Consider the following 27,699-nt stretch of genomic DNA (forward strand, 5'->3'; position numbering starts at 1 on the left):
CCATGGGCCAGGAGACCTGAGAGGCTGGAAAACTGCAGGAGTAAGTGCAAGGCCAATGGGAACCAATGAATTAAAAAAGAAAGAATCCAAACCCCTAAAAATTCCCTCTTCATCTTTGACATTTCCAATTAAAAACTGGTATAGAAAGCATACCTCCATTTTTCCCCCTTTAAAGTAGAAGATATAAAAAAGAAACCTAACAATCAAATACTACAGATTTCTTAACATCTTGCCCACACACAAAGGGTGAAGATGTTCTTAATATACTAGTACTAACCATAGGGAAACACTGGGTTTTTTCCTTATATTTCCACACCTCTCAATACCCACCTTGCATAAATGAACCTTTTCACAGAGGCAAAGATGTTACTCAAATATTTCACTGTTTTGAGATCAAAAAATTAGCCAAAATTTTTCAATATAAATAATGTTTTGGGATACTCAATATATTTTAAATGTTACCTGCTTTCATAAGAGTATTAAGAAGCAGCCCTATGAAAATCCAACCTATTTAGGTGTTCCAAGATGGGAATCTCAAAATTATGGCACCCCGAACTGGCTGATTTTCAAAAGATCTTTATTACACATCTTCTCACTGAACTATTACTTGGTGGAGAGATGAAGTGAAAGCACTGTTTGCAGCAAGACATGTTCCTGCCATGTTTTTTCCTCCAGAGAAAAGTTGAGGCTCCTTACCCAGTCAGCGTGGGGCAAGTACTGCAGCTTGTGAGTCACCAGCACAACCGTGCGCTTGTCCTCCCGCAGCATCTTCAGGATCCCCTCTTGCATGAGATGGTCACTCAGGTGGATATCCAGGGCAGAAAAAGGATCATCCTGTCATGAGGATAAGGGGTCAGCTTTTGGAGCCAGAACTTGCAGGATCCAAGCAAACTGACAGGTTTTAATACCAGTAAAGCCAGGTAGATCAACAGAGACACGCAAAGAGACCATCAGATCAAAATTGTGAGGAACAGTTTTCTTAATTTACAGAACACCAAAACTGGAACTGTGTTTTTGCAGAGAGCACTGAGTAACACCAGCTGTGTCAATTCTACAATTCTGTGGGGTTTTCTGGGACCTGCTCCTCTCTCCAGATGAGTTCATGGCCCACACAGCTGGAGAGCATGGCTTCTGTCAGGCTCCAGAAAATGTCCCAGTGTGGGTCTGTGGCAAATATTGGATTACTGCTCCAGGGATAGGGACAATGAGCATATTTCTCTTTCCCTTGAACACCACTGCCTTCAGTTGTTGGTTTTTTGTTTGTTTTTTTCCATAAATCAATACTCTATTAACAAAGAATCACAAAAAAAAAAAATCACAAAAGAAGCAATATTGATCATTTTGCTGACTCAGCTCAGATGTTTGATTTGAGACCTACATTATCTTATTGAATCAATCAATTATATACAATTCATTTAGGCATAAATTAATCTGTACCATCTTTTGGAAAACTTGTCTACCTAATCTTATTTATATGGAACCACAAACCTTGTGATTTGATATTTCTGCTTGCAATAGTGATACTGGCTGTAGGATTTACTTAGTGTTACTATTTCACACTATAATATTACACTAAACCCAGGCTTCATTAGAAATCAAAAATATCTGAAATTAGCAGTAAGATAAATATGGCCACTTAGATTCTAATAAACCAGAGCATCACAACATAAAGCACCTAGGAAGTGCTTTTGAAACACAGTAACTTCATGATCCAGAATTTTCTCTCAAAACTGTGTGTGCACTGTGCTCACTGAGTGAGGATGTTGTGAGCTCTGCTGCTGCACTCTTCTGACCTGGTACAGACCTAAACACCAGCCACATGACATTTGTACTTGGGAGAGCGAAGTTTCACAGGTATTTCTTTACAAAACCAGCCTTAAAAGAACTGAGTGTTTGCCAATACTAACATATAGGATTCTTGATTATTTTCTAAATATTAATACTGGAAATAAAGATTATTTGTAGGTGTTTTTCCATTGCCATAAGAGAACCTGCTGCTATTAAGAGTTTATTGAGTGTCCTGCACAGAAGGACAAAAAGGGCAAAACCAAGTTACAGACCAGTAGTGGATCAGCTGATTTGCAGCACCTGACCCAACTGTTCCCTACTTTCCTGCACTCTGATCTTTGCCTGGAAATGTCCTACAGTTGAAGAAAGCACAGATTGATCAGCTTAACTACAGGGAAATGTCTAAATAGCCTCCCTTTCTTTTAGGGATGTCATCTAATGTGCACAGCTTTTCCAATCCTACATGATTTATGTCTCACTGTCATAACAGCTGGATTCAAGCCTTCTAGAAAACTGAGCTCAAGAAAGAAGAGTCCTAAATTGAAAAGCCAGCAAGCTCACTACAAGTGAGTGTGTAGGATGCATCTGTTTTCCCACCTGTGAAGGTGTCACTCTCTTTCCATAGCTGAAGCTGGGACAGGATATACAACAGGCAGTTCAGGGTGCAAAAGCAGCTTAGTTTGTTGCAGAAAGGAAACACCCCAGACATGTCTCTCTAGGCCTGAGACAGCTTAGGAATTTCATGAATACAGTTGAAATTATTACATTTCTAAGACCCAAAAATAAAAGCAAGGGTCAAATTGAACTTTTAACACACTGAGAGGATAAGCATCAGCATTTCAATGTGCAATACCTGTCTGTCTGCAGCATTTACAAAATGCTTCCTACCTGCAGGCTAGCTGACAAGAGATATAAAACACACAGCACACATTTGGCTCAGCTCAGTGAAACACAATGTTCAGCATGTGACCCATGAAATACTCCAAATGAAAAAGCAGCTCCTTCTTCTGCATGGAGCATAAACAGAAGGGCACTGCTCACCAGAAACACAACATTTGTCTGCTGGTAAAGTGCTCGTGCCACGCTGATCCGCTGGCGCTGCCCTCCAGACAGATTAATACCCTGGAGATAAGCAGGAGAGAAACAATCAGACAGTTAAAGAAAACATCAACTGAATATTCATATTCCTTATTCTGATTGCATTATCCACAGAAGACTTTTCTGGGCAGGGAGACATGAGAATTTTTTCCAATGTGTGGGCCTGTAATCTATCCTTGTGGTGTTTTAGGGGGCATTTTTGGGGTTCTTTTGTTTGTACCAGTGCCAGTATATGCTAGAGTAAATTGTTTACAAATCTGTGACTTCTGTTTCCATTCTCCTCATTCCCTAATCTTCCCTGATATGATAAAGCTATTGAATAAACACCTGCCCTTCTGTAAATGAAACAGCTCTAAAAATATATCTATGTATTATTATTTTTTTCTGTTACTTCTGAAGATACCAAAAAATATCCTGTTAAGTCAGGATATCTGCAATAGCAGCTGCAGAATAGTCAAACATTCTGATAGCAACACATTTAAATCATTGCACCTCACATAAATGACAGTGTTTCCATGTTCACTGAGCAATGAGCTTTCAGACTAATGACCCAAACATACACTTAACTAAAAGATTACCTTTGTTGCCAAATAACCTGTAAGGTTTTAAGAACCAACAAAATAATAAACCTCCCTCTATATGTTGAAACCAAAAATAGAAGTCTGTAGCTGTTTACTGACCCTCTCTCCAATCTGGGTTTGGTCTCCGTGAGGCAGAATGTCAATATCAGGCTGGAGGGAACAAGCATCAATTACTGCTTTGTACCTGTGGAAACAAAAAAGGCAACAAAATCCACACAGATACTGCTGGAGAAGCACATTTCCTACCTTCAGAGGAACAAAAATTAACCAGCTGGAAAAAAATCACACAGTGGAAAACATATTTGTTGGACACTAATTGTTCTAATGGGATCTCTTTCAATCACAGGCAAGTAAGTAATATTTCAGCTTAGAAAAAAGCTGAGCTGAAATCTTATGTTAGCTTCCCAAATAAAAACGTTAAATAGTTAAACCTAGGAAAAACAAACATAGCTTCTTTCAAGGTATATTGCTATTTTTAGCAGTTGGTTTTCACACCCAGGGCCTTTGTTTTTTGTTTTCATATCCAAGGACAACAGAAAAAAATGAGTGTAGGATGCAAATGCATAATCAACCACTTCTTTTAAGGGTGGGGAATGGAATTCCAGCAACTGATTTCTAAGTATTTTACAATGTCTGGTGGGCATTTATACTGAATAAAAAGGCAGCCCACTAATTCTTTACAAACAATATTCCCACTCCCAAACAGGTGATGTCCTTCCAGGAGAGTCAAACTAGTCAATCACATGAGAGAACACTGCAGGCTAAACAAACACAGTCCTTGGAAATGGAAACATTTGTGCACCTGAGTTCAAGTGAGACCAACCCTGTCCCCTGTGTCACTCAGGAAAAGCGTGCTCAAAGGGGGAGGTTGTCATGTACAGGCAGGTGCAGGAGGTTTGTTCCTACAGAGAGATGAGGCCCCATGTGTGACCCACACGACCCCAGTATTTATGGAAAAGGGGAGTAAAACACAGCAGTGCTGAAACCTGTTACCTCTGCTTGTTAAAAGAGCTTTCAAATGTGATATTCTCTTCCACTGTGGCATTGAGCAGCCAAGGCTTCTGGGATGCATAAGCTACTGCACCTCTTTTCCTGGGAAAAAAACAAACACAAGAGTTCCCAGCTAACCAGTGAAATTGCTGCTTTTGGAAACTATTTTCTTGTAAATGAAGAAACAAGTAATTAGTCTTTAAAAATACTTTCCTTTCTTTCTTTAGGACAATCAATAGCTTTTCCATCATGGAAATACATAAGATGATAAATCTCCGACAGAATACTGGAATTGTTTACCCAACTGAATTTCACTTTGCTCCCTCTTCTCCTACTGTGAGGTGGGATTTGGAGAGTCCAGCTCAATAAAGCTGTCTCTTGAGCAGAGTGGATGGCACGAGGAAAATTACCAAAGACTGAATCCCAGCTCTGTTTGGATAGATTAATAAAAAATTGAATGTGTAGCAGATCACTAGTTAGGCAGCACATTTCAGGAGGTACATTCTAGCAAGATAAAGTTTTTGAAAAAGATCCAAGCAATCCACTCATGCACAAAGGCAATTCCCTGTGCCTTTCCCCCCCATTCTTAGAAGAGAACTAGAGTTAGAAAGTAAATTAGTAAGTCATTTCTATGCCTATAAAGGCAAGAAAAGAGAACATAGACAAAAAAATATTTGCTAAATTTCCCCTAGTGAAATGGCCCTCATAATGTATCATCAGAAGGGACAATTAACCAGGTAGAGCCAACAGGATCTTACTCACTATGCACATATTACTTAACAGAAAGGATTAAATTATTATTATTATTAGTAGTAGTAGTAGTAGTATTGGAAAGTTCTGCCTGCTAGAGAATTTCTGCTTTTGCTGTGTTGCATTAAGGCAGAGCTGGGAGAAAGGCAACATCTTTTATCAGAGCAACTGATACTTTTGGAAAACTCATTGGCATATCATCCTTTCTACAGAAAAGGTAGATAAAGGGATCATATGCCTAAAAGCATATTTGTTTTCTTCCTAGCTCTATCAGCTAATCCAATAAAAAGATAGGACCTCTCACCCAAATGTGGCCTTTGTCTGCTAGACAGCCATTATGGTAACTTATTTCTAGCTGGACCTGAAAGCACCTTAAACCATGACTTGACAAAGTACATTTTATTTCTCTTTATAAGTTAAGGTCACTTGCCCTGCTCATTTTTTTTTCATGCTTTTACCAAGCTTGTTTAGAAATCAAGATACAATCCAATTTTTGTTGATGACCTGAAAGAACACACAATTCCACTATTCTGCTAACATGCTTCCAAGTTGAAATTTATGATGGTTCACTAGAATTTCATTATGCTTTATACATTTTCTTTACTGGAAAATGAAATATAAATAGCTAAACAAAAGGAAAAAAAAAGACAGAAAATAACCCCTAGGCAGTCCAGCCTTCAGCCCCAAAATCTAATTCAAAGAGCATTCAGATCTGCCTCAAGAAAGCAGCACTTTTTCAGTTTGTATGAAATTTTCATCCTAATAATAGAGAAAAAAATGCTCTGAGCATTCCAAGATGAAGATGTATTCCCTTCCCCTCCTTTTCATTACTTGAAACTGTGACTTTGCAGCTCTTAATTCCCAATGTGATCAAAAAGTTACTGCTAATTTACTTTTTGAAAAATATCAGAAAATTTGTGAGGAAATAATTTACAACTTTTGCAGAAAGTGTTCTTTGGTTGAGTGAAGATACGGGTCCTGCCAGTGTGATGCACTCCATGCTGAGAACCAGCACAATGTCTGGGAATATCACTCACATTTGTAATACATTCTGCTTTTAGGACATCAGTGAGAATTCGTTACTGCAAGGAACTTGGCAACAGGCAACGAGCTTGCCAAAACTGATTATAGACTGAGGATTTAGTAAATTCCTCTAAATTAATCCCAATTGCAAACTGACACTAGGATGGCATATCAGAACTGATCATATTTTGACATAAACAAAAAGTCTGCAAGTGCTTGCAAGCTTCTTTTTCACATATAATACATCTATTTCATGTCCACAGTACTGCATACAGTAAAGAGAATCAAACAATTGTTACTGAAACTGTGAGAAACACATGGCTGAGAATCCAGAGAACAAAATATTCTGCAATGGAGTGTGCAAGACTTGCTCTGAAAGTCTGCCTTGAATATCCATAAGGTTTCACAGTTTTAGGACTGAATGCAAACCAATGGTTTAGGAGACACAGGCCTTCAAGGCATCATTCTGTGGGTGGAAGTGATTGCTTCCTGTCCCCAGACTGCATAAATAACCACGTGTTTCAGCAATGGAGTGTGTTTGTTTCCCCTCTGATAACACAACAGACTAACCATAGCCTCTTAATTATTACAGAGATACAGACAGAAAAATTCAGCCTTGCAGTAAATAGGGAAAACCTTCACTGAGCTCCCTGGAGACTATGAACTATGTCTAATATAGAATCAAGCTGGTTTACTAATTATGAATCAGGTTAATTAATCAGAAACAACACTGTGAAAAGGAACAACATTCACTTCTTTACAGTATGGGTGGCTGAGCACTGGAACAGATTGTCCAGAGAGGGTGTGGAGTCTCCCTCAGTGGAGATCGTCAAGAACCATCTGGACACAATCCTGTGCCATGTGCTCTGGGATGGCCCTGCTTGAGTAGGGAGGTTGGAGCAGATGACCCCTGTGGTCCCTTCAACCTTACTCTTTCAGTCATTTTGTTGTGAAGACCGTTTGCTTAAACTTAATCTATCTCTACTTTCACATTTCATTTTGTTAAGTACAGGAGGTGCAGTAGATCTTCAAGATCAAACCCAAATAGTTAAGGGACACTCATATACGAATCTCAGTGCCTTAATAAACCTAGCAAATCTGAGATGTTGGCAATTTTTAAAAGCAAATAGATGCACTTAAAATGCAATGGAGTTAGGATTATGATGATGGAGGAAATAGTATATTGCAAAGTCTTTCCTGCGTGTTTTGGGATTGCTGACTACAGTTTTGTTTTGATTATTTTGCACAATTCATTAACTTCTACTACCAGTCAACTCAAATCCAAATGCTCTTCAGATATGAGAGAAATGTGTACTGTTCTGCATTGTAACTGCACATGCAAAAAATATGCTTCTTGTATTTTCAGCTTGATGGAAATATTGGAGCATTCTGGTACTGCCAGTCCTGAGCATTCTGGAAGAAATCTTTCTGCCGTTATTAAACTTCAAGGGTCACCTGTTTGTTTTTTGGTTTAGATCTTGCACTAGCTGCATACAGAGACATCCTCTTTGTCTTTAAGGGGGAATATTCAACTCATTAAGTGCAGAGACTGTTGAACAATGTTCACCAAGTCACAGAATGGCTGAGTTTGGAACAGAAACTCTGGGGCTTCCCATTAATTTTTAAAATGTTGTACCTGACTTCCATGTCAACAGGAGATTCTTTCTCTGGGCTGTAGAAAACAAGCACAAGGGGTTTTTTTTTTTAAAAAAAATTCAGACAGTGCAAATAACACCACAAATTAATATAACTATGCTATAATTAAAAATACAGCAAAATGACTGCATAACAGAAATAAAGCTCTTTTTATGCTAAAATTCTGTGCTACGTGATATTGACCTAAAAAGGGTAAAGTTAAAGCTTCAGTTTGGAGAAGTGCTAAACAACCTCGTAGAAAGGCTTCAACACCTGTGAGTAAATGCTCAAGACCTCAAAAGACTTTGACCCAAAATTCTCTTCTGAGAACACCAAAAATGTTCTACAGGATGTTAGTGCAACAAAACCACCAAAGATATTACAGCACTTAACCAAGCAGGATTCCCAGAACATACGATAAGGTAGGTAATTTTTTCATCCAGTCTAATATTCTTTCCTATCTTTTAATACTCTTGCCATACTGTTGTGGATGTTATCTAACTCTTCTCCATCCATTTCCATACCAGTTTCAAACATGAGACTAATTCTGACCATACTTCTCTTGTCTCTTAATGGCTTCAAACGGTTTCCCTTCAGCTTAGCCCCGAAACGTCAGTCTCTGAACACAGAAAGGACTGTAAGATTTCACAGTATCCTTTACCATGAGGCTTAGACATGAGGTACACGAACGTTCCTCTTATACTACACACAGATGGGAGCAGCAGTTTTGCAGGACTCAGCCTGACAACCAGGCAACAAGTCTGAGAAATAAAGTACATGGGAGAGAAGAATTCTCTCTGGCAAATCTAAAGAAAAGGCAGGGGAATAGCTGGAGAATCACAGAACCAAGAAAATATTCTGGTCAGTAAAAGCCACAGGATTTAGCCTAAGTCAAGGTAAGGGAGGCCATATGACACTGCCGATTTCAACAACAAAGTTCTCACTGAGTCCAGCAGGAACAGGATCATCACTTTTACAAGGTTTACCATTCTGGACGTTTGTGCCCCAAAGTCAGAAAGCTTTGTTCTTAGTTGATTTGCTAAGTATTCCAAAAATCCAAGCTGAGCTATGTTAATCAGGTAAAAATAATTTCTGTGCCAACAGATGGACTAATCTCTTACTCTCCACACTTTCCTGCATGTGCCTGAAGAATGGTAGGTGGGAAAACAAACTTATGACAGGATGTGAAAAAATGAAGAGAAGGGTAATGAGGAGAATTTGTTTTAATAAATGAGACCTTTAAATACTTAATACCATTTTTCAAAGTGCAACATAATCTGGTTCAGATCTTTAGAGAAAGATTTTCAAAGACATATCAGGATAGAATTTTCAAAATCTCCAAATGGCAATGCTTTCATAACAGAAATCCAACTCTTATTTTCATAATTTGCATAAGTGCTTTCAAAAATTGTATCCTGAGATAATGCAGTTAAAATTTCACTGATTTTCAGAATTCTGACTCTATATCTTAAGGTTTTAGAAACCTTTGGTTTTTTCTACTGCAATCAATTCAGCAGGAAAGCCAACAATGGCATATAATACCATACCTGAAATCTTCCCCCGTCTCACTGTCAGAAGTGCAGCTGCATCACAAATAGAAAGCAAAGATTGTTTACTTAAGTGAGCACAACCAATCTGCCCCAGAAAGAAAAACTATTAAATTCCACTTAGTGCACAGGCTGCAAACATTACTTATCACAGGGCTGCAGTGCAGCATCTGTTCCTTCTACACAAACTGACTTGATTTCATCAGGCAAAAAGATTTGGTGATCCTTTTTTACCTTATAAACATTAATTTGACTCAAATAAAATCACCTCCACCCTGTCCTGAAGGTGCTAGCAGAACTGAGAAGTCCTGCTGTGACAAGAATGATGTTCCATTATAAAAAGTTCATTTTCTGAGAAAACCAAATGATCATTTGTGATACTGTTGGGGTTGTTTTTTCACAAGAGTAACTGCATCTTTACAGCATATAATGGGTTACTGTGAACCCCAAACCCCACCTTCAGTTGCCACATACTGTGTCCTATGCCAGCCCTATCCTTGGGGTGATGTGCTTGTGTAAATGTATGCAGGTCCAAAGGACAGACAGGTTTTGGTTTGGCTATTTTTGAACGTTCACAAAGATGTTCAGAGTTGTTTTGACAGGATGACTGGGCATACTTATTACTGATGCTAAATTCAATTCCATTCAAAAGAGTGAAAAATCTGTGAGTCAAATGATATAAACAAAATCAAGGGGGAACAAAGTCTTTGATGCTTTAAAGAGGACAGTCTCATTAACTTTGTGCCAACACAATTTGCTTATAAATATCCAGGACAGAAAACTATACCTGCAGATTAAAAAGTTGGTTTGAGACACTTCCATAAAATTTATGCATAATAAGCAATGACCATATCTAAATCAAATTACTGTACAATTTGAGAGCACCAGGCAGCCACCAGTACCTTTACTCCAAAGGTCTGAACAAAGCTTTTCCACAGTAAACTCACACTCCACTGGTCCTTAGTGACCATGTGAACTCAGTGGTCCAGTCTCCAAACACCCACAAGCCTGTTGCATGTCATTAACTAGAAACACATTCTTTACAGGAACTGGTGATAGGCTGAAATAGAAAATTCCTTTTCCAGCTCTTCCCTGCAGGACACAAGGACCCTGAACCAATTGTAATCAATTCCCTGATCTCTGTTTCTGCTCTGTGGCAGGAAAACAATTATTCTCCATTTGGAGTTTTAGCACAAATTTCTCAACCAACTTTTCCACACTTGTCCTATCCCTTCCTTCCCCCTTTTCCTGCATACTCTTGGCAATTAAGGATGCTGAAATGTCAAAGTAACATATGTTTGATAATGAGGTCTAGATCTAATTTGTCAAGGTACTTTAGATGTCTAATGATGCAAAGATGAGCCTACTGAGATTTTCAAGCCTGCAGATTTTGATATCCCCCTTAAGTAAAATTAAGTACTTGGATATTTCTGAAAACTCCAGTAAACATGTATTTTAAAAAACCAACTTACTATGTAGGCATAAAAACAACTTAATTTTTTTAAAATTAGATTAAACCAGTCAACTCCACACTAAGATGAAAACCTACTGTTAACAATCTTAAATCTCTATCTTCCTTCACATTATAAGGACTCAAGATTCATATGCAAGAATGTATGTCCTGTTTAAAACAAATTACATAATTATGTTTGAGCAACATTAGGTCAGTTTTCTGATATTATTTACTCCAACAAGACTTGAACTGGGACTACTAAAAGTGAAATACTGCCCAGAAGAATTTAGTACGGCATATACTACAATTATTTATTCAAAAACAGGTCAAATAATTACCATTTACCACCTGCACAGAAGGTAAATAATGAATCTCCTATTTTTGTTAAATCCCTAAAGATATTATAAAATATTTATATTGACATGCTTTCAGGCTGTTTTGGACAAGAGGCATTAATCTGTGCTGAATCTTCTGGACACACACTGTAACACAACAAAAACATCACAAATGAGCCATGGTTCACTTCTGATTATCTCCAGGTAGCCCAGGAATAAACTACATTACTTTTTAAGGGTTTGAAAGAATTTTTGTAAGAAACAAGAAAAATGATATGCAGCTAGTCCTGTTTTATTTATAAAGCACGGAGGCAAAGAGTAGGGAAATAACTTGTTATCCATTAGATCAAGGAAAGGGCCAGGAACAGCATCCAGATTTCCTGAGCACTGAGAGACATGTCAGCAGGATACATCCTTCATCTTCATAGCTATGACCTTGGAGGAAGGGAAGGGGAAGGAAATTTGGATGAACTAATTCAGGTCTATTCTGTAACATGAATGACTGAAGCCAAGCATTCCCAAAGAAAGAGCTCTAACAAGGAACATAAGAGATTTTGGTGACACTTTTCATTGCCTGAGCTGGGGCTAACAGCCCTGATGATTACTTGATAAGACTACTCTCCTTGAACCTGGGATAAGGTTGCATGTTCCCAGTCAGGCATTAGTATTTTCTTATCAAATTAAGGGACCTTTCATCTGATAGCTTTACAACACAAGTGTGCAGCCCACACTGGCTGCATCCATCACTCTGAATAGACCAGTGCACATGGCAGCAGCTCTGAAAGATGAGACAACACCTAATCGGCCCCAGTGCAGCCAGCACTTACACTGCTCAGATTGTTCAGCCACAAGTCCCTTTCTACATATCTGACAGATAGCACAGCAAATGTGATAACAACTGAATTGCACCTTGTGATACTTTGGCACATATAGAAGACATGAAAACCAGTTCTGACCTTTCCACTGTTGCGAAGAACATACTTCTAAACAAGTGCTATTTAAAAACACAGCACAGTTTCTGATCAGAAACATCATGTCATCTGTTTTAGTTTAGCATCAGACATTCAAATTACACTTCCTAATCATGTTATGTCCTCTGTAAAAAATTACAGCCTTGCTGAAATGAAATTAGTTCACCTAATAAGGCTGCAGGGATTCTGTATGGTTCCTCACCACAGTCTGATTTTCTGCTTATGGAAGTATATTCTCATGGATAGATCACCACATTCTGGAACTTTGGCTGCTGTGCTTCTTTCCCTCACTAGCTGAAAGGGTCAGCTTCTCATGTTTCATTTTCCCCACCTATAAAGTAGACAACTTTCCTTCCACAGATTATTGCTATTAAAGCACGTGCAATTCTGAGTAGTGTGACTGGCTTACACATGAAGGCTGGATATAAATCATATCTCTTGGCAAACACTCAAGGAATTTAGAGAGCTCTTCCACAAAATCACTGCAGAATCCACTGCATAAGAATGACCCTCTGTCTATCAGAGTGTGTGGATTTGATTTATAGGTAGCCTGGTTTTCCTTCATTCCCAATGAATTGGAAATAAAATTAATTGTTTCTCTAGGTACTTCTGCAATTTGTTGAGCTTTACCTATATAAATAATCATAGCCCAAAGGGCAAAGTGTGGTCTGTATGGGTAGGAAGTCTGCTACTGTGAAACAAACAGGCCAAAAATGTTCACACACATTGATCAAATTGTGTATTAGAGATGGCAGGAATTTACTGGAAACCATATGCAGGAGCTGCAATATATTTTACCAGCTGTCACCTTGCCTGAGGGTCAAGGGAACAAGTCCCAGCAGAAGCTGTTGGAGTTCAGTACCATTTTTTCCCTCCCTTCAAGGCCAATACCCAAGTCAGACATGAGTGGAATCTCTAAGTGGCTATCAGAGTGCAGGTGCTGTGTCCCCTTGGGGAAGGAGGGCAGGACGTGGCTGACTCACTCCTGTCAGAGCAGGGAGGATGCACTGGGGATGACTCTGAGGTCACTGCCACTTGAAAGACACTCTTCACATTCTCAGGCATTAGCCTGGTGCTGGGATGGAGCACACATCTGAGCCAGGCACTGCTCCCAGGGAGCCAGAAGCTCTTCAGAGCTCCATGCAAAGACACCAGCTCAGGCCTGAAAGTGCAAACACCATTCTCTAGCTGCACAACACCTCAAGCTCATTAATTCTAATTCCAAATTAGTTACAGTTTCACTCAGGTTAAGTTGCTGGAGAGCAGAATGCCCAAGAATGATTGTCCATTCCTATGAATGCAATAGGCAGCTTGTTTCACCCTGGCTGGGGATTCTTTCTGATCTTAGGGTAAGGTTTTTATCTTGACTGTGTATCTAGAAAATCCTTGGCTCCACAAGTTCTCAGGAGAGATTTTGGGCTTTTTCTGCATTATCACTCTAGTCAAGCTGAATTTTTAAATGAAACTAGAATTTTACATTAAATGCCCCTACCTGGTCCAGGATATGTTCCCAGAGATCTTCTGCATCTCACCAAGTATGGCCAGCAAGAGAGATGACTTACCACAGCCCACCTGTCCTACAATCATTGTTAGCTGGCCTGTGAGGGTGGAAGGTATACATAAGGTTATGATTTACCAAATAACTATGGAAAGATATCTTATTCTGTTTATCTGATGCAATTCTGTACCTTGAGGGATTCGGATATCAATATTGGACAACGCTGGAGGACCTTCAGGTGTCCAAGTGAAAAATCCATTTGTGATCTATAACAATATGGAGGGAAAAGATAAACAGAAACCCAGATTTAGAGTTCACTTTTTCCCCCCCAACATCAGAGACACTTCTTTTTTCATTGCACTGAGCATGAGAACAGAGATAGCCTTTGCCCAATGCAGGAAATGGATCTTCAAGTGACTGACTTTGTAAAGGACTGTACTTTGATGGGCAGAAACCTCTGAACTCAAACATTAGACTATTAGAAAATTATTGAGAATTCATAAGGACAAAAAAAGTTGCCATTTAGTGTTTCTCTTGTTCTGTTGTCTGGAAGGTGGGTACACGTAGCAAGTGAAATGACTATAACACAATTAAATTACATTCATGCCCAGTTTGCTCTCTGCAGAGCCCTGAATGTCACTTGAGACACAGTGCAGCTCACACAGCAATTACACCACCCAAATTCCAAGCAGACCTGCAGAACCTTCCATGAAATTAGATGTTGCTGCCCATTACAGAATTTTCCTTTGTATTTCTGACATGATTCTCAGATAATCTAGGTTTTACTAGATACAAAAATACTTTCATTGAAAAAGACTAAAGCCAGGAAACAAAGCCTGTTCAGACTTTAAATGGAGATTTCAACGGATACTACGAGAAACAAGGAATGGGAGACAACTTTAAACAGCCTGCATTTATACAGGACCCTCTTCTTTCACTACTTCAGAGCCACTAAAGCCTTCAAAGCCTTTCAGCTATGCAAGGTATAACAATTTTTCATCTAAGAAGAGTGGAAGGGACACTCTTATCAAACCCTTGAGAAAAGCTGATCCTCCTATCTTGAGCAAAAGCGAGCGTGGTGTTCCTCCCTCTGGATTACAAAGGTAGCCAGAGGATCCTCTCTGAACTAATGCCCCTTCCAGGCTGCAGACAGGCAGCACCTGCACAAATTCCCTGACCCAGGGCTGCTGGTGACAGTGGTGTCAGCAGATGGAGCCAAAAATGATCCCTGGCTCTGGCTTTCTGTTCAAGCCTTACAGAGGTTACTGCACTGGCCTCACCTTTGTGACACTGTTGGCGCTCCAGGCAGTCTTTTGACCCAACACTGCCCCAAAACCCTCTTTCAAATATTCCTCTTATTTTCCTGGAAATCTGCTCAAGAAGGATCCTGCACCAATTCAGCATGTATAAAAAAACCCTGAAAGCATTACCTAATTACCTAAGTAGGACAGTTGTCCTACTTAGTCCCATGAAACTGAATTATTCATCCTCTTTTGCTGGAAATGCAAATGTATTAGCAGGCTCCCTAAATAAACAGCTTCATTACCATAACAACCATCAGGATTTTTATTACTTCTGGCCATTTCCACAACAAATCAAGAGCATCAGTCTTCAAAGTGAGCACTTGTAATTTTTTTCTTCAGACAAGTTAGGTCTTTGGGAATTAGTTTTTAATTTCATCTGGGGAAAGGCTACTAGGAATTCCAAAATAGGAAGACCCATGATGACATTATTTTGGGAACATTTAGAACAAACTCTTTTCGATTTTCTTCATCCTATTATTCTATACAGACCCTGGAACTGGAAGAAAGAGTCTGGCATACATAAAAGTTGGGTCAGATGATCTTCTGAGGTTCCTTCCAACCTTGACTGTTCTGAGTTAAACATTTTGGACCTGAGAACAGGGCTAATGACTGAAACACTTGAAATAGCAAATGGCTGGGTGAAATCTAAAGGAATAATTGCAACTAATCACAACCTACATATTAGTAGATAATTCTTAAAAAGGAAGACAGATACAAGAAAGGTGGAGGTTAATCTCTGACAAGTGCACAAGTGTCTGACAGTTCACACCAAATGCTGTGTCTTGAACTTGAAACTGCCATCAGAGTACAAAAGTGACTATTAGTGAGCTAATATAAGTGTTATTAGAGTGACCTTCATATCACCTTTACACAAAAATCATCTGCTTCTGTGATGTTAATGGGTCTTCTCATGTGAGAGCTGTAATTGTTCCAGTCCTCCCTGGCAGGCCTCTTGCGGTTCACAACCTTGAGTGGCTGTGCAAAATCAGAGAGACAGAAATAAGCACTAATTGGTGGCAGCATCAGCAAAATGTCCCAAACTCTAGCAACCGTAGTGTGAATGATACAGTTCAGGGTATTAAAATAGAGGTTTTGCAATTGCAAGAAATAATCAGTAGGAAATGGAGAAGTGAAAAATTTATTCTGGGTAGAAACGACTGCAGCCACTTCACTGGCAATGAGACAGCTTTACTCACCACTGCTTGGTACTTGCTGTGATTATCTGCACTTCTTAGCTCTGAAGATTTATCATGCTCTTCTCCAATTTCTTCACTTGACAGGAATTCACTCAATTTCTGCACACTGAAAGGGAAAAAAACCCACAATGACATCTCAACCTTGGAAGCAAAACTTTTGTTCAGTGCAATGTTTATTACAGAGCATCCCTTCTTGTACTTCACCTGCTGTCTGCTGCACAGTTTGTTCTTGTTTGGTTACAGGTGTATGAAACCATGCAATGGGAAGTTACTCAAGGAAGCTTTCAAAATCTGTCCTGTTGCCTATTAACAGTGCTATTTTAACAGTTTGTGCAGATGTTCCTCAAGTCGTGTCTCTTTTGACACCACCAGAGAGATGTCACACAGGTTTTTTCAGGCATTTGGTGAGACACAGAAGGGCTAAAACAGTGGCTTGTTTTGAAACCACTCACCCAGTTTTGGTCATTTATGAATTTTATAGAATTTTAGTCATTTATGCTGATCAAGTTGGCCCAGCCAGTCCTACTGAACAGTCTTATAAAAGCTGTACACTGTGAGCCAAATTCAACCATCTGTGGTGAAATATGATGTGCATAAGGTAACTAGATAAAGGAATACACCACAACAGAATAGTGTTCAACAGATGAGATATAAAAGGAATCCTGACAACCAGCAACAAAGAAGAAGGCATAAAATTTTCACTAGCTGTTTTAAGATTTAATTAGCTAAGAGATAATGTGCCTTTATTAAGACATTTAACAGATCAGGGCATTAATTTTATCTCTGTACCTGACTTTATAAAATGTATGTTTAATCTACTCACAGGAAAAGCAAATGAAATTTGTGAAAGAATTGGATTGAATCATGAACTCAACATCAAAGGAGCTCAATTAGCTGGAAATAAGTCTTCAAAATTATAAAGTGCCAGAAGGACTAAAAATAAATTTATGGATAAGAGCTGTAAAAAACTGATTTCAATGTTTAGCCTTAGGTTCACTGGGGAGAAACAGGAAAAACAATGCCACTGAAGCATTGTGATACATGATGATCTGTTAGGATGCCAATCTTATAAAATAAGAATTCACCTGCCAAGATTTATTTTGCATTTCACTACCAGAGATTTCTTCTTTAAGAGGAGACTTAGTTTCTTCTAAGAACCTTATGAGATCCCCCACTGATGCTAAAACATTGCTGGATGCAGGCATTGCAGAACTGCCTGAGGCAGACTCCCTGCACAGCTAACACTTGCCCTGCAAGCAGAGATCAAAGTCACCCTGGGACTCTCTAGGAGAGAACTGGTTCTAGAGCTTTTCTGTCAACCTGCCTGATTGCTAGTGGCAGCTGGGGACTGAGATCAGTGGATCTCTTAGTGGATTCAGTGGAGGGAATTTAGCTAGAGGAGGTACTACAATCTAAACAACAAAAAGGGGGAGAAAAATGATTTGGGATGTGACAAGAGGAATAATAATTAATTCAGGATCAATTTTTGATCCCTTAATGGGAAGCTCTTTTATCTCAAAGGAAGTGATAAGAAGCTCCATTGCTAGAAATATTAACATCTATTTGTACAAAGCTCTGGAAAACAGGGCTAGGAATCTTACCCTTTTTGTTCAGTGAACCAAATATTTAAAAGAAAATTTCAAATGTCTTTCAATGGACCAAATGATGGTTTAGATGCTGCCTATATGGATTTGATATGCAGCTGCCCCTATATTATCTGTGTGAAAATTACACTGATATTTGAGAAACTGCTGTGAAGATAGAAGGAACAGACAGAGAAGTCCCCCATGTATCTGCTCCAGGGTCTAGAGGGGCAGGAAGAGAAGACAGCAAACATACTATCCAAACAAGAGTATGTCTCTATTAAGCCATACAACAATTTGATTTTATTCTCTAGTTGTGTATCCAGGTGTCTGTACTCTCTGCAAACCCCTACCTAATGCTCTGCATAATTCTGGAATTACTTCTCTTGAGGCAATTATTGAAGAAACACAGCAGAGTTGTGAGAAAATTTTGTGTTAGAGGCAACAGCTCTTACTTAGGATGCCAGACTGTTCTGAACTCTTAAAGAACAGAAAAAGGACGTTCTCTAAAGAGCTCTTGCTGACAGCACAATTTGAGTATTCCAATATCTCCAGAGGGGAACTTATTTTTAATCAATATGTTCACAGAAAGGACATATTGATTAAAACACGGTTATTTGCACAGCTGACTGGAAAGATGGTTTGATATTAAACCCAGTAAGAAACACAATACCACTCTTGCTGCTTAACCTTTCCTGATTGAAAATGGTACACTGCACTCTGTGTCCCTGAAGACTCACATTGAAGAAATGCATCAATTGGCTCCTCAGTTTTAGTTTTCAGTGGCAGAAATGCTCCACACATTAAAAAAACTCCAAAATTCCACTGTACAAAGAGGTATCAGATTTGTCCCCTTCCTAAAGACTTTGAACAGTTGCCCCTCTCAGAAGCAGACACCCAAGCCCGTAACTTGAAACATTTTCAGGGGTCCTCCATGGAACAGAAGATTTAAATCTGTCAGCCACACAGTGGTTCTGAGTGTGTCAATGCCCATCCATGGGGATGCTTTGCAATTGGGCAATGTGTAACAATTAAAGATACTGACAAGGTTATTGATCAATATTATTGTCCTTGATAGCATCAGGCATCAAAGACTGTAGCCAACACTAATAGAGCAGGGTTTGTGAAGTGCCTGGGAAGCTAAGCCAGTAACACTCTCTTATTGTCCTTTATCAAGCAGTGAAACCAGCATGTAATCTTCTGCACCACTTAGTCCCTTTCTATCACTCCAGCAGAAGCTGTCTTTGCACACATGCTAAAACCAGTTAGACTATCACAGCCTAAAAAAGCTGAAATACAGATTGGCCAAGTTAGGTCACCTTTGCCTGTAAAAGCAGGAAGGTGTAACAGTAGTACACAGTTGCAGCAAGCAAACAGGCATGGCAGAACTGACTGTGTCAATTGGTGCAAACTCAACTGTATGCTTTTTAACATTTACTAAAGTATTTCAGCAACCATATCTTTGTATGGCTTGAAAATATCTGGCACATGCTTCCACAATATTCCTCTGAAGGGTGAGGCACTCTAGAGAGAGCAGCACTACCAGCACTATGGAGCAATGCACTCTGGAACACTACCTGGGTGATACAGAGAGCCAGCAAGGATGATGTCAGCTTTGTTACAGAGCTTTATTCTTGTCTACACCACAAATGGCAGGGCAACAGCCTGCCAACAAGAAGATATCTGCAGAATAACCCATGAAGAACTCCCAGCTAGCAACAATTAATACTTGGCTGATACTAATCACTCTCAAATTGTTCCTGTGGCATTAGCAGGCACAATTCATTTGCAAAGAAATCCTTAGACAAGCCAAAATAAATGCCTGCTGGCAATAGGCAGTGTCAGTGTGGGCTCCCAGGCACTTTGCTGGCTGTAATCTTTGCATGAAAATTTGCCATGGCTCTAGGGACTACCACAGTGGCTGCAAAACATTTCCTGCCAGCTGCTGATGCTCTCAGATTTCACACTTCTTAGGAGAGAGGACACAGCTGTGACTTTGCACTGTCAGGGAATTTTCAAACACTGAAGGCAATATCAGCTTTGTGCTGCAGTCTCCCTTCCATCTCCAAAGCAACACAAAGGCAATTAAGCAAGAGATGGTGGCCAATACCTGTCCTATAGCTTAAATGAGCTTGTCAGAAAGCTTCATTGGAGGTCATAAAGTTGTCCTAATAAAGAAGGAAGCCCAAACTCTGTTTCCTCTATCAGTCAGGTAGAGTTACACTGCATATGAAAAAGCATTAGGAGGTTTTTACACTGATCTGTTGATACTGAAAATCCCCAGTGAAACAGCAATTCTACTGGTTGTTATTTGGTGAGCTCTTGAATACTCAAACTATCATGTTCATCAGAAAGTTAAAATTCATCAAGGCTGGATTAGACATTCAGTCGTTAACTTACTGTGACTCTCAGAAGTGATTTTTAAGGTTTTTTGTTTGCTTGTTTCAGTCTAACTCTACCCCAACAGGCAAAACCAAGAGATACAGGCTGAAACACATGTCCTTCTGTTTACCCTTTTACCCTTCTACATGCTTGCTGGAGGGGAAAAAAGTTGGAAAGCAGTTTACAAATAAATAATCACCACGCTATTTCTAAATTTGAAATTTTAAAATGAGCAATGGACACATTGTCAGAAACTGGGCAGGTGGTAGATATTAATTTTACAGTTCTTACCTTACTAATGCTTTGACAGTGGATCTAACCACACTTGAGAGCAGGAACAATGGAGACACCAGGATATGAAACAGGGAGAGGGAGGCAAATGCCACTGATGGGGAGAAGTCAGCCTTTCTTGTCAGATGAGCATGGACAACAAATGTCTACAAAGAGACAAACATCACCCTCAGTGCTTTGCCATAAAAAAGGAAACAGACTTCATATTTCACAAGCATTTCATTTATAGAATCTTAATTCATAATCTCTTAACAGTTTGGAGGAGTGCTGCATGCTCTGGACTGCTTCTGGTCCCAGAAGGCAAGTGGGCATTTTCCATTCTTTGCTAGAGAAACTGCAAATGTGCAGCAGGTTTGCATCCTGTTCTCCTCCTTCCCCAGTTCCACATCACTTATACTTGAAAATGCAGTCATAATTAACACTATTTACAAAGTCCATACTTACTATGAGCACAGCTGCAATTGGTATTGCTGCATTCATAAAGACTGTGAAGGAAAACACATAGGAACATTTAGGAACAATTTTCATTCAGACATGCTAAATACTAAAATGCGACTAGCACTACTTTACAATGGTGTTTTCTATGCTCTTACCCTCCATGTCTGTCCCCTGTCCCCTCTATTACAACCTGAGGATATTATTTAATCATCACCTTTTCATTTTGACCTTCACTCAACTTTAGTTCATGTAAGTAAACTACACAGAGAAAGAATATAGACTCTAGAGCTAAAATAGAACTCAAGCATCAGTACAGGTGTAACAGAAAAAGGCTGGACAGTTCTTTTGAGTTTAAAATGTGCCTGTCCTTTTCTTCTCTCAGATATAGCCATGTTCAAACAGTAAAAGTTTTCTCCAATTACTTAATCTGAAGTGAAGTGCCATTGGCTACCCTGGTTGACAGTTTGGTCACCCTCTTCTCAGCATAAACCCCTGAAAGACTCTATATAGCGTCAGATATTTCTCTTGCTACGTTTAGATGAGTTTTAATGAATCCTCTAACATATTCCTAAAGTCTGTAGTCATGCTTATATAAAATAGCTGAGTTATTGCACATATTTCTAATTCATTGTTAGAGAGGTGAATTAAAAAATGTAAGTATATTAGAGTGTGTAATCACAAATTAAAAGCTTCAGCTTTGAAAGACTAACGTGTATTAAAGTCTAGAAATGCACAGTTTACATCTCATCCCTGGAAAAAAAAACCCTACATATGTTTCTGACAAAAATATTCTTTCTGTGTTGGAACAAAAGGAGCCTCCCATGTCTCTTTTATTGGTTCTACTTCCTGACCAGTTTTCCCACTTTGTATCAATTCAAGGTAGGTACAAGCACAGAAATTGTCAAGAAGGGAAGCCTGCTGCCTGCAGCTCTGTCCTTCTGAATGCCATTAAATCCCTGCCTTTGCAATGTGCTTTGAGACTGCTGCAGTACATGGGTTTGCTTTTAGGGAGCAAAGCTGCTGAGAGAAACTAGCAAAGCTGATCAGCTTCTCAGAGATGGATCTTGCTCTACTCCTGTCCACGGTACAAGATCATACCTGTCAAATAGGAAGCTGGATGGAATGAATATCCTGTAGGTTTGGCAAAGCTGGCTGCAGTTAAGATATCTAAACTACTTGGTGGCTCCCAAGAAGCTGAGCTGAATTTTGCTATTATATGAGAACACCAGTACATACAAGGGACTTAAAACTTTGTTCAACCAAACAAATATGAGCCATTGAAATTTGGGGGTTGCTTTCCTTTTTTAAAATCTTTTTTTTCCATCTGTGTGAGTGTCCAGAATAATAAAATGTTTTCTAAAATAACTATTTTGCAGCTAAGACTTTATGTTTAATTAGTTTTAGTCAAAAAGACTTTGTTACTGGAAAAAGGTGGACTAAGAATTGAGAAAAATGTTCAGTTGGTCTGGATATTTTAGTAACAGTAACCGCTGTTATTTTCCTGTGAGAAAGCCTGGAGTTATTTTGCTTCTGAGAGATTAGGCAAAAAATCATAGAAGTAGGAAAACCACTCCTTGGTTTCTCTGTCTTTTCTGAATTTTAATGTACATTAAATCCTGTAAAGATTTCACCCTTTGATTCTGGTGGGGGCCTTTCATTAAAATACAGGAAGAGGTAATTTCTACAGTGGCTCTTTTAGTACATATGAACAATTCCATATACATATAGCCTGGATCCTGGCACAGGGGTGAGGCACATGAGATCCAATTTCCATGTGGTCTTGAAATGTAATTTTCTTGTAGTCTAGCCAACACTGCCCTGAAACTTGTAGGTACATTTTCTGTAATCCAATGCAAATCCATTCCTTATGAATAAAATAGCTCCAACCACAATCATCATTTCTGTTAATAGCTATGTGTATTTATAAAAGAATTCCAGAGTCTATTCAACACTCTGTTAAAAGAACTATATATAAAAATCTCTTTTCTTCTGTCTTACTATTCTAGCATCTTTCTGCCTTCCTCTAGATCACAAATACAAAAAACTGAGGTTCTCTAACACCTTTTGTTTTTTTTTTCCTAAAGAAATTAGGAAAAAAATGTGTTCACTACAATATTAGCCAACGTGTTTTGGGCTGATTATGCCTCTCATTCTAATTATGCTTAAGGTAAAGGAGGAAATTCTCCTGTATTTGTATTCTTTTTTCAGTCTGCAAAAGTGCAAGTTGGCAAAGACAAGTGTAATTTCTGCTCAAATCTGAAGGTGTAAGGAATTCCTAGGCTCAAATAACAGTAACCTTTATAAATCAAAATCATAAGCACCATCAACATAAAGCTGCACTGCTTTACCCCAACTGAGAAGTTATCTCTTGTGTCTTGCCCATACCTAAATATCACATTTAATACAAAATAAGAATGCAATTACAAACTTGGAATGTTTCAAGTAGCGTCAGTAAATATTTAAAGTTTTTCTAATAATACAGATTCTTATGTCATTGCTTCACAGAATAATCAGTACCCCTGGGATGAATACACCTTTTCCTAGCTCTTGCAAATGACTCTGTGAGGATTTAAAATCCAATAAGCCTTCACAGCCCTACAGCTGAACCCTTGGCTCTGACTATAAATAGATTTTAATGCCACATGAAGCACTGCAGACAAAGGGAACCCATCTATGTTGATCTGGGAGTAAGACAGAGTTTCTCATCTCACAGCATGCAGCTGAATTCTGTTTTATGTCAAAATAGAAACTCCTCTCCAAGCCCACAATGCTTAGGATAGCCAGAGAGAAATTCTGGTCTCAGAAGACAAGGAATATCTCAATTTAATGTCAGTTAAATTCAGTGGGATCATGATCTTTCTCTTAGAGTTCATTACCTGTGTGATCATAAGAACTAGGCCTCCTTATTATCCCAGGAGATATTTGTACAGATACCTAGTAGTGCTCAAAAACTTCTTGCTAAAGTTTTCCATTTCATTAATATCTCACAGATTATATATTCTTCAGTGTGACTTTACTAATTGTTTCTAAAATATTACCATAGCAATTATATAGGTATTGCATATAATCTCCTCCAACACAGAGTTCAATTGCTGTAGGCCTTTTTAAAAATACAATAAAGTCTTAAAGCAGCTTGAGAAATAACAGGAGAGGAAATAATCGGGATGCAGAAGGATGAAATTGCCAGAATGCTCATACTTTTCTTTCCAGCATATAGAAACGTTTTTAAGAATCACTTATTTTAACAAGAAATCCAAGTTTTGAGTAAGAACATGTAAATATTGTCTGTTGGAGCTTCAGTGCAAAGACAATGCCTGTCACACATTATTTGTATGCTCTGAATTGTGCAAAATGCAGAAAAAACCCTCAAAAATAAATAAATTTCAGCATCAGTTTCCTCTTGAATGCTGTGTTCTAGAAGAGAATATTGCTGGCTAAACACAGTCTGGGAAACATTTGTCCCTTGAAAGCTTTTGTCCAGAAAAAGTCAATTCTTTGAAGCACACATTTTTTCTTTTAGGCATATTTCCCATACAAGCAAAGTTCTACTGAATTAAAAGCAGGGTCTGACTAGGTGGAAAGTGAGAAGTACAGATCAGAGCCTAAAGCAACTAAAATAATCTCGACAGAGAAATGGTAGACTCATTAATAGCTAATAATTCAGTAGTACTTAGCTGAGCAGTGGATTACTGTGAAGGAACAGACTTACTGGATATGGAGGTGTAAAGGGCAAAAGACTTGAGGCTAGTCATTTCTTTCTGTCTGGTTTCCTCCACACTGCTGTGAAATATGTGCTCCCAAGCATAGAGTTTCAGGAGCTTAATGCCCCGCAGCATCTCATTTGTCTTCTTCAGTCTCTCGTTGGAGTACTCCTGCAACATTTACACACACATTTACCTGAAGAGTACAATAAAAACACACCAGTTCCCTAAGCATAAGGATGACACATAAATTATAAGCAATCCCCTTGCACAGTGCAGACATTTCCATCACAAACAGCACTGCTCCCATCTGCAGCAATTTCTAGGTGACACTGACTGTATGACTGGATGCTGCAAGAATGAATGCTGTCCACATTTCTGGAAGGGTGCATACTGTTGATGGGAAGGAATTCCTCCACACACAGGAAGATGCACAAATAACTCTCATCACTCCCCATGATCTGTGGTGGAAGAGATTTCAGCAAGCTCTGGCTCTATTCCAAGTTCCTGTGGCTTCCTTGGCAGTGCAACAGTTGCTGAAAGGGGGAATAAGTTCAGAGCAGCTGGGCATGGGAATGCCAATGAAGCAAGGTAACATTTTCAGCAGTGGTGCAGGTGATTCAAATTATAGACAAGCCAAATGAGGGATCAAGGAACAGCTTGTGACTTAGCAGACCTCTAGGCTCCCCAGTTGAGGCACACACTGTGGGAGTTAGGACTGCATGGAGTTTGTTTCAATAAATCTGTTTGATAGATTTCCACATCTGGGGTCCGAGTTTGGACACAGCATTCCTACTTCCTTTCCCCTTGGACAGCTCGCCCTGCACAACTCACAGCGCTGTGTACTGCCCAGAGCTACTTCAGTCCACAACTACTGATCATCTGTATTTGTAAGTTAGAAGGTTTTAAAGGTATTTTTGCTCTTAGGGAACCACACTTGCTGAAAAATATAAACCCCAAAAAATATGTATTTACTGCCTACTCTTACAATTTCACATTCTTGAATGTGGCATTCTTGAACACTATCAAATGTTTGAAAAGCAATTCTGAGTCAACATCCATGGTTAGCTTTGTAATTCCAGGCACAGACCAATGCATAATTACCAGATATGATATTTAGATTACCAATTAGTTTGAAGACACTCACCAACGTGCTTCGCTGGGCCTGTGAGAGTTTTGTTGCTACAAAGTACTGAACAGGTGCAAGGACTATGATTACTGCTGCTCCAATTAAGGCACTGATTCCAAGAAGGTAGTAGAGCAGAAGAATTCCTACAATTATCTGTTGGGATAAAAGAAGGTGAGGGAAAGATCTTGGCTTCACTTGGGGTGTGCACTACAAAGACCAATCTCAACATAAGGGACCTTGTTCGACCAACAGCAGCTGCAGTCGGAGCCACCCCAAATGTCACAAGTTCAGCACTGCTGGCACAGCCAATATGATCAGTCAGGGCTTCTCCCAGGGACCCAAACACCCAACCCAGTTCCCCTCTCCCCAGCCTGGGCATTCTCTGTATTTCTGTATTTCTCCCCATTATGCACAGTAAAAGAAAGTTTTACAGGTTTGTCTATCTTCTATAATTTAACTAGGATCTACGGTGCCAGAAAGACAATTATTTTTGAAAGAGAATTAGAGAAACATAAAAAAAAAACCCCAAACCTTTGTCTTTGAATAAGTAAGAATCTAGAAGAAAGCCACAGTCTGGATGGAGAGGGTTTACTGTAAGCAGCTCAATAAACACAAACAATATATACAACTACCAAAGTTAATTATCACTATTGTAATGACTGACTCCTGAACAATCTGCAACATTGACAATCTAAGTATTTAAAAGTGTAAACTGAAAAATCAATCAGAAGAAAGGGATAGAAAGTTAATTTAATAATTTCCCTTAATTAAAAAAACCCCAATAATTGGAAATTTCCTTAGTATGTTATCTACTACTCTTGATATGCTTGTATACTCTCATAACCTTCACAGAAACAATCTTCCATCATTTCAAAGCTCAATGGTCATATGCCTATTTCCACACATTAATAGAAATAGGCTGTTTACATGAAAAAAAGGAGTTTGTAGTTTCCACATGTCCATCAATTTAAAGGCACAGAGAGAAAAAAGATTTTTTTTTTGTTCTTAGGAACCCTCTGATGCCTCTCTACAGCTGAACTGAACTAAACCATGACTCTCAAAAAGAGCCACAGTAATGACTACGAAAATATGCACTGATATGAAAGTAAAATCCCATAGTACATGCACCACAAATCTGGTAAGAGGAAAGGTTAAACTGGAAATTAAAAAAATCTTTCAGTGATGAGTAAGTGAGCCATCTGCTTCCACCTGAAGTCAGGAAATTAATGAGTGTCTGAAACCAAACAAAACACACAAGGCCTCTGCCACATACCCCTGTTAGAGCTCTCCTCCATAACACAAAATAGTCTTGGGTCTTTACAGATCAAGATTTTTACTCCCAACTGCTTCATCATGGGCAGATGCTGTGGGCACTCAAAACACAGGAAAGCACTGAACAGTGAGAAGCCACTGCAGAACACTGACTCCATTTTCCTCCTTTGCCAGCCTTCTGGTTGACTGTCAAGAACATTATGGGACCACCTGGTTCTAAAAAGAGCATCAGCTTCTCCCATAGACAAGGAGAAAGCTATCCCAGCTGGATCCTGAGGGAGTTGCTAGCTCACAGCTGCTTTTCCAACCCTCATCCTAGCTACCGAGAGGCTCAGTCTTGGCAATAAAAATCCCATGTTTCCAATAGGTTAAAAATGATCCCATTTTCATCTTCTTTATAATGTGATAATACAGACAAACTTTTGAAATACCTTCAGCATGTATGGAAAAAAAAAAAAGGGAAGAATTGTATCTGATAAGAGCTGAAATCTTATCGAACATAATTCTATATCACATCACAAAGTACGGAATCAAGAATAAAGAGTACACAGATAACATCTGAGCTCTGGGGGACAGTATCTGGCAGATGGGAGGGCTCTCATCAATATTCCTGAGAAGGCAAAAATCATATTTAAAAAAAAGTCTGTGTAATGAAACACTGCTTCTCTTTCATCAAAATCCCAAAGCTCTTCTCTGCCAGAGATAAATATCAGGAGCGAAAAGCTCGCCAATAG

The 27,699-nt window shown here is 39.0% G+C and overlaps 1 protein-coding gene across 3 annotated transcripts in view; it reads right to left on the minus strand.

Moving 5' to 3' along the window:
* Window positions 1-27,699, minus strand: part of ABCC8 (ATP binding cassette subfamily C member 8) — a 73,328-nt gene that overhangs the window by 22,670 nt on the left and 22,959 nt on the right. For all 3 annotated transcript variants that reach the window (XR_013182718.1, XM_054634622.2, XM_077179868.1), the window contains exons 9-22: window positions 25,712-25,846; window positions 24,573-24,735; window positions 20,870-20,910; window positions 20,426-20,571; window positions 16,170-16,275; window positions 15,838-15,948; window positions 13,860-13,935; window positions 13,664-13,769; window positions 9,413-9,448; window positions 7,867-7,902; window positions 4,461-4,559; window positions 3,567-3,651; window positions 2,830-2,910; window positions 697-834 (exon numbers count right to left, since the gene is read on the minus strand). Coding sequence is in view for 2 of the 3 variants with exons in the window: in XM_054634622.2 (XP_054490597.2) it covers window positions 697-834; window positions 2,830-2,910; window positions 3,567-3,651; window positions 4,461-4,559; window positions 7,867-7,902; window positions 9,413-9,448; window positions 13,664-13,769; window positions 13,860-13,935; window positions 15,838-15,948; window positions 16,170-16,275; window positions 20,426-20,571; window positions 20,870-20,910; window positions 24,573-24,735; window positions 25,712-25,846 (1,359 nt within the window). In the remaining variant the exon portion in view is untranslated. The remainder of the gene's footprint in view (window positions 1-696; window positions 835-2,829; window positions 2,911-3,566; window positions 3,652-4,460; window positions 4,560-7,866; window positions 7,903-9,412; window positions 9,449-13,663; window positions 13,770-13,859; window positions 13,936-15,837; window positions 15,949-16,169; window positions 16,276-20,425; window positions 20,572-20,869; window positions 20,911-24,572; window positions 24,736-25,711; window positions 25,847-27,699) is intronic.

Source organism: Agelaius phoeniceus, chromosome 6 (genome assembly GCF_051311805.1).
Source record: "Agelaius phoeniceus isolate bAgePho1 chromosome 6, bAgePho1.hap1, whole genome shotgun sequence".
Classification (NCBI taxonomy): domain Eukaryota; kingdom Metazoa; phylum Chordata; class Aves; order Passeriformes; family Icteridae; genus Agelaius; species Agelaius phoeniceus.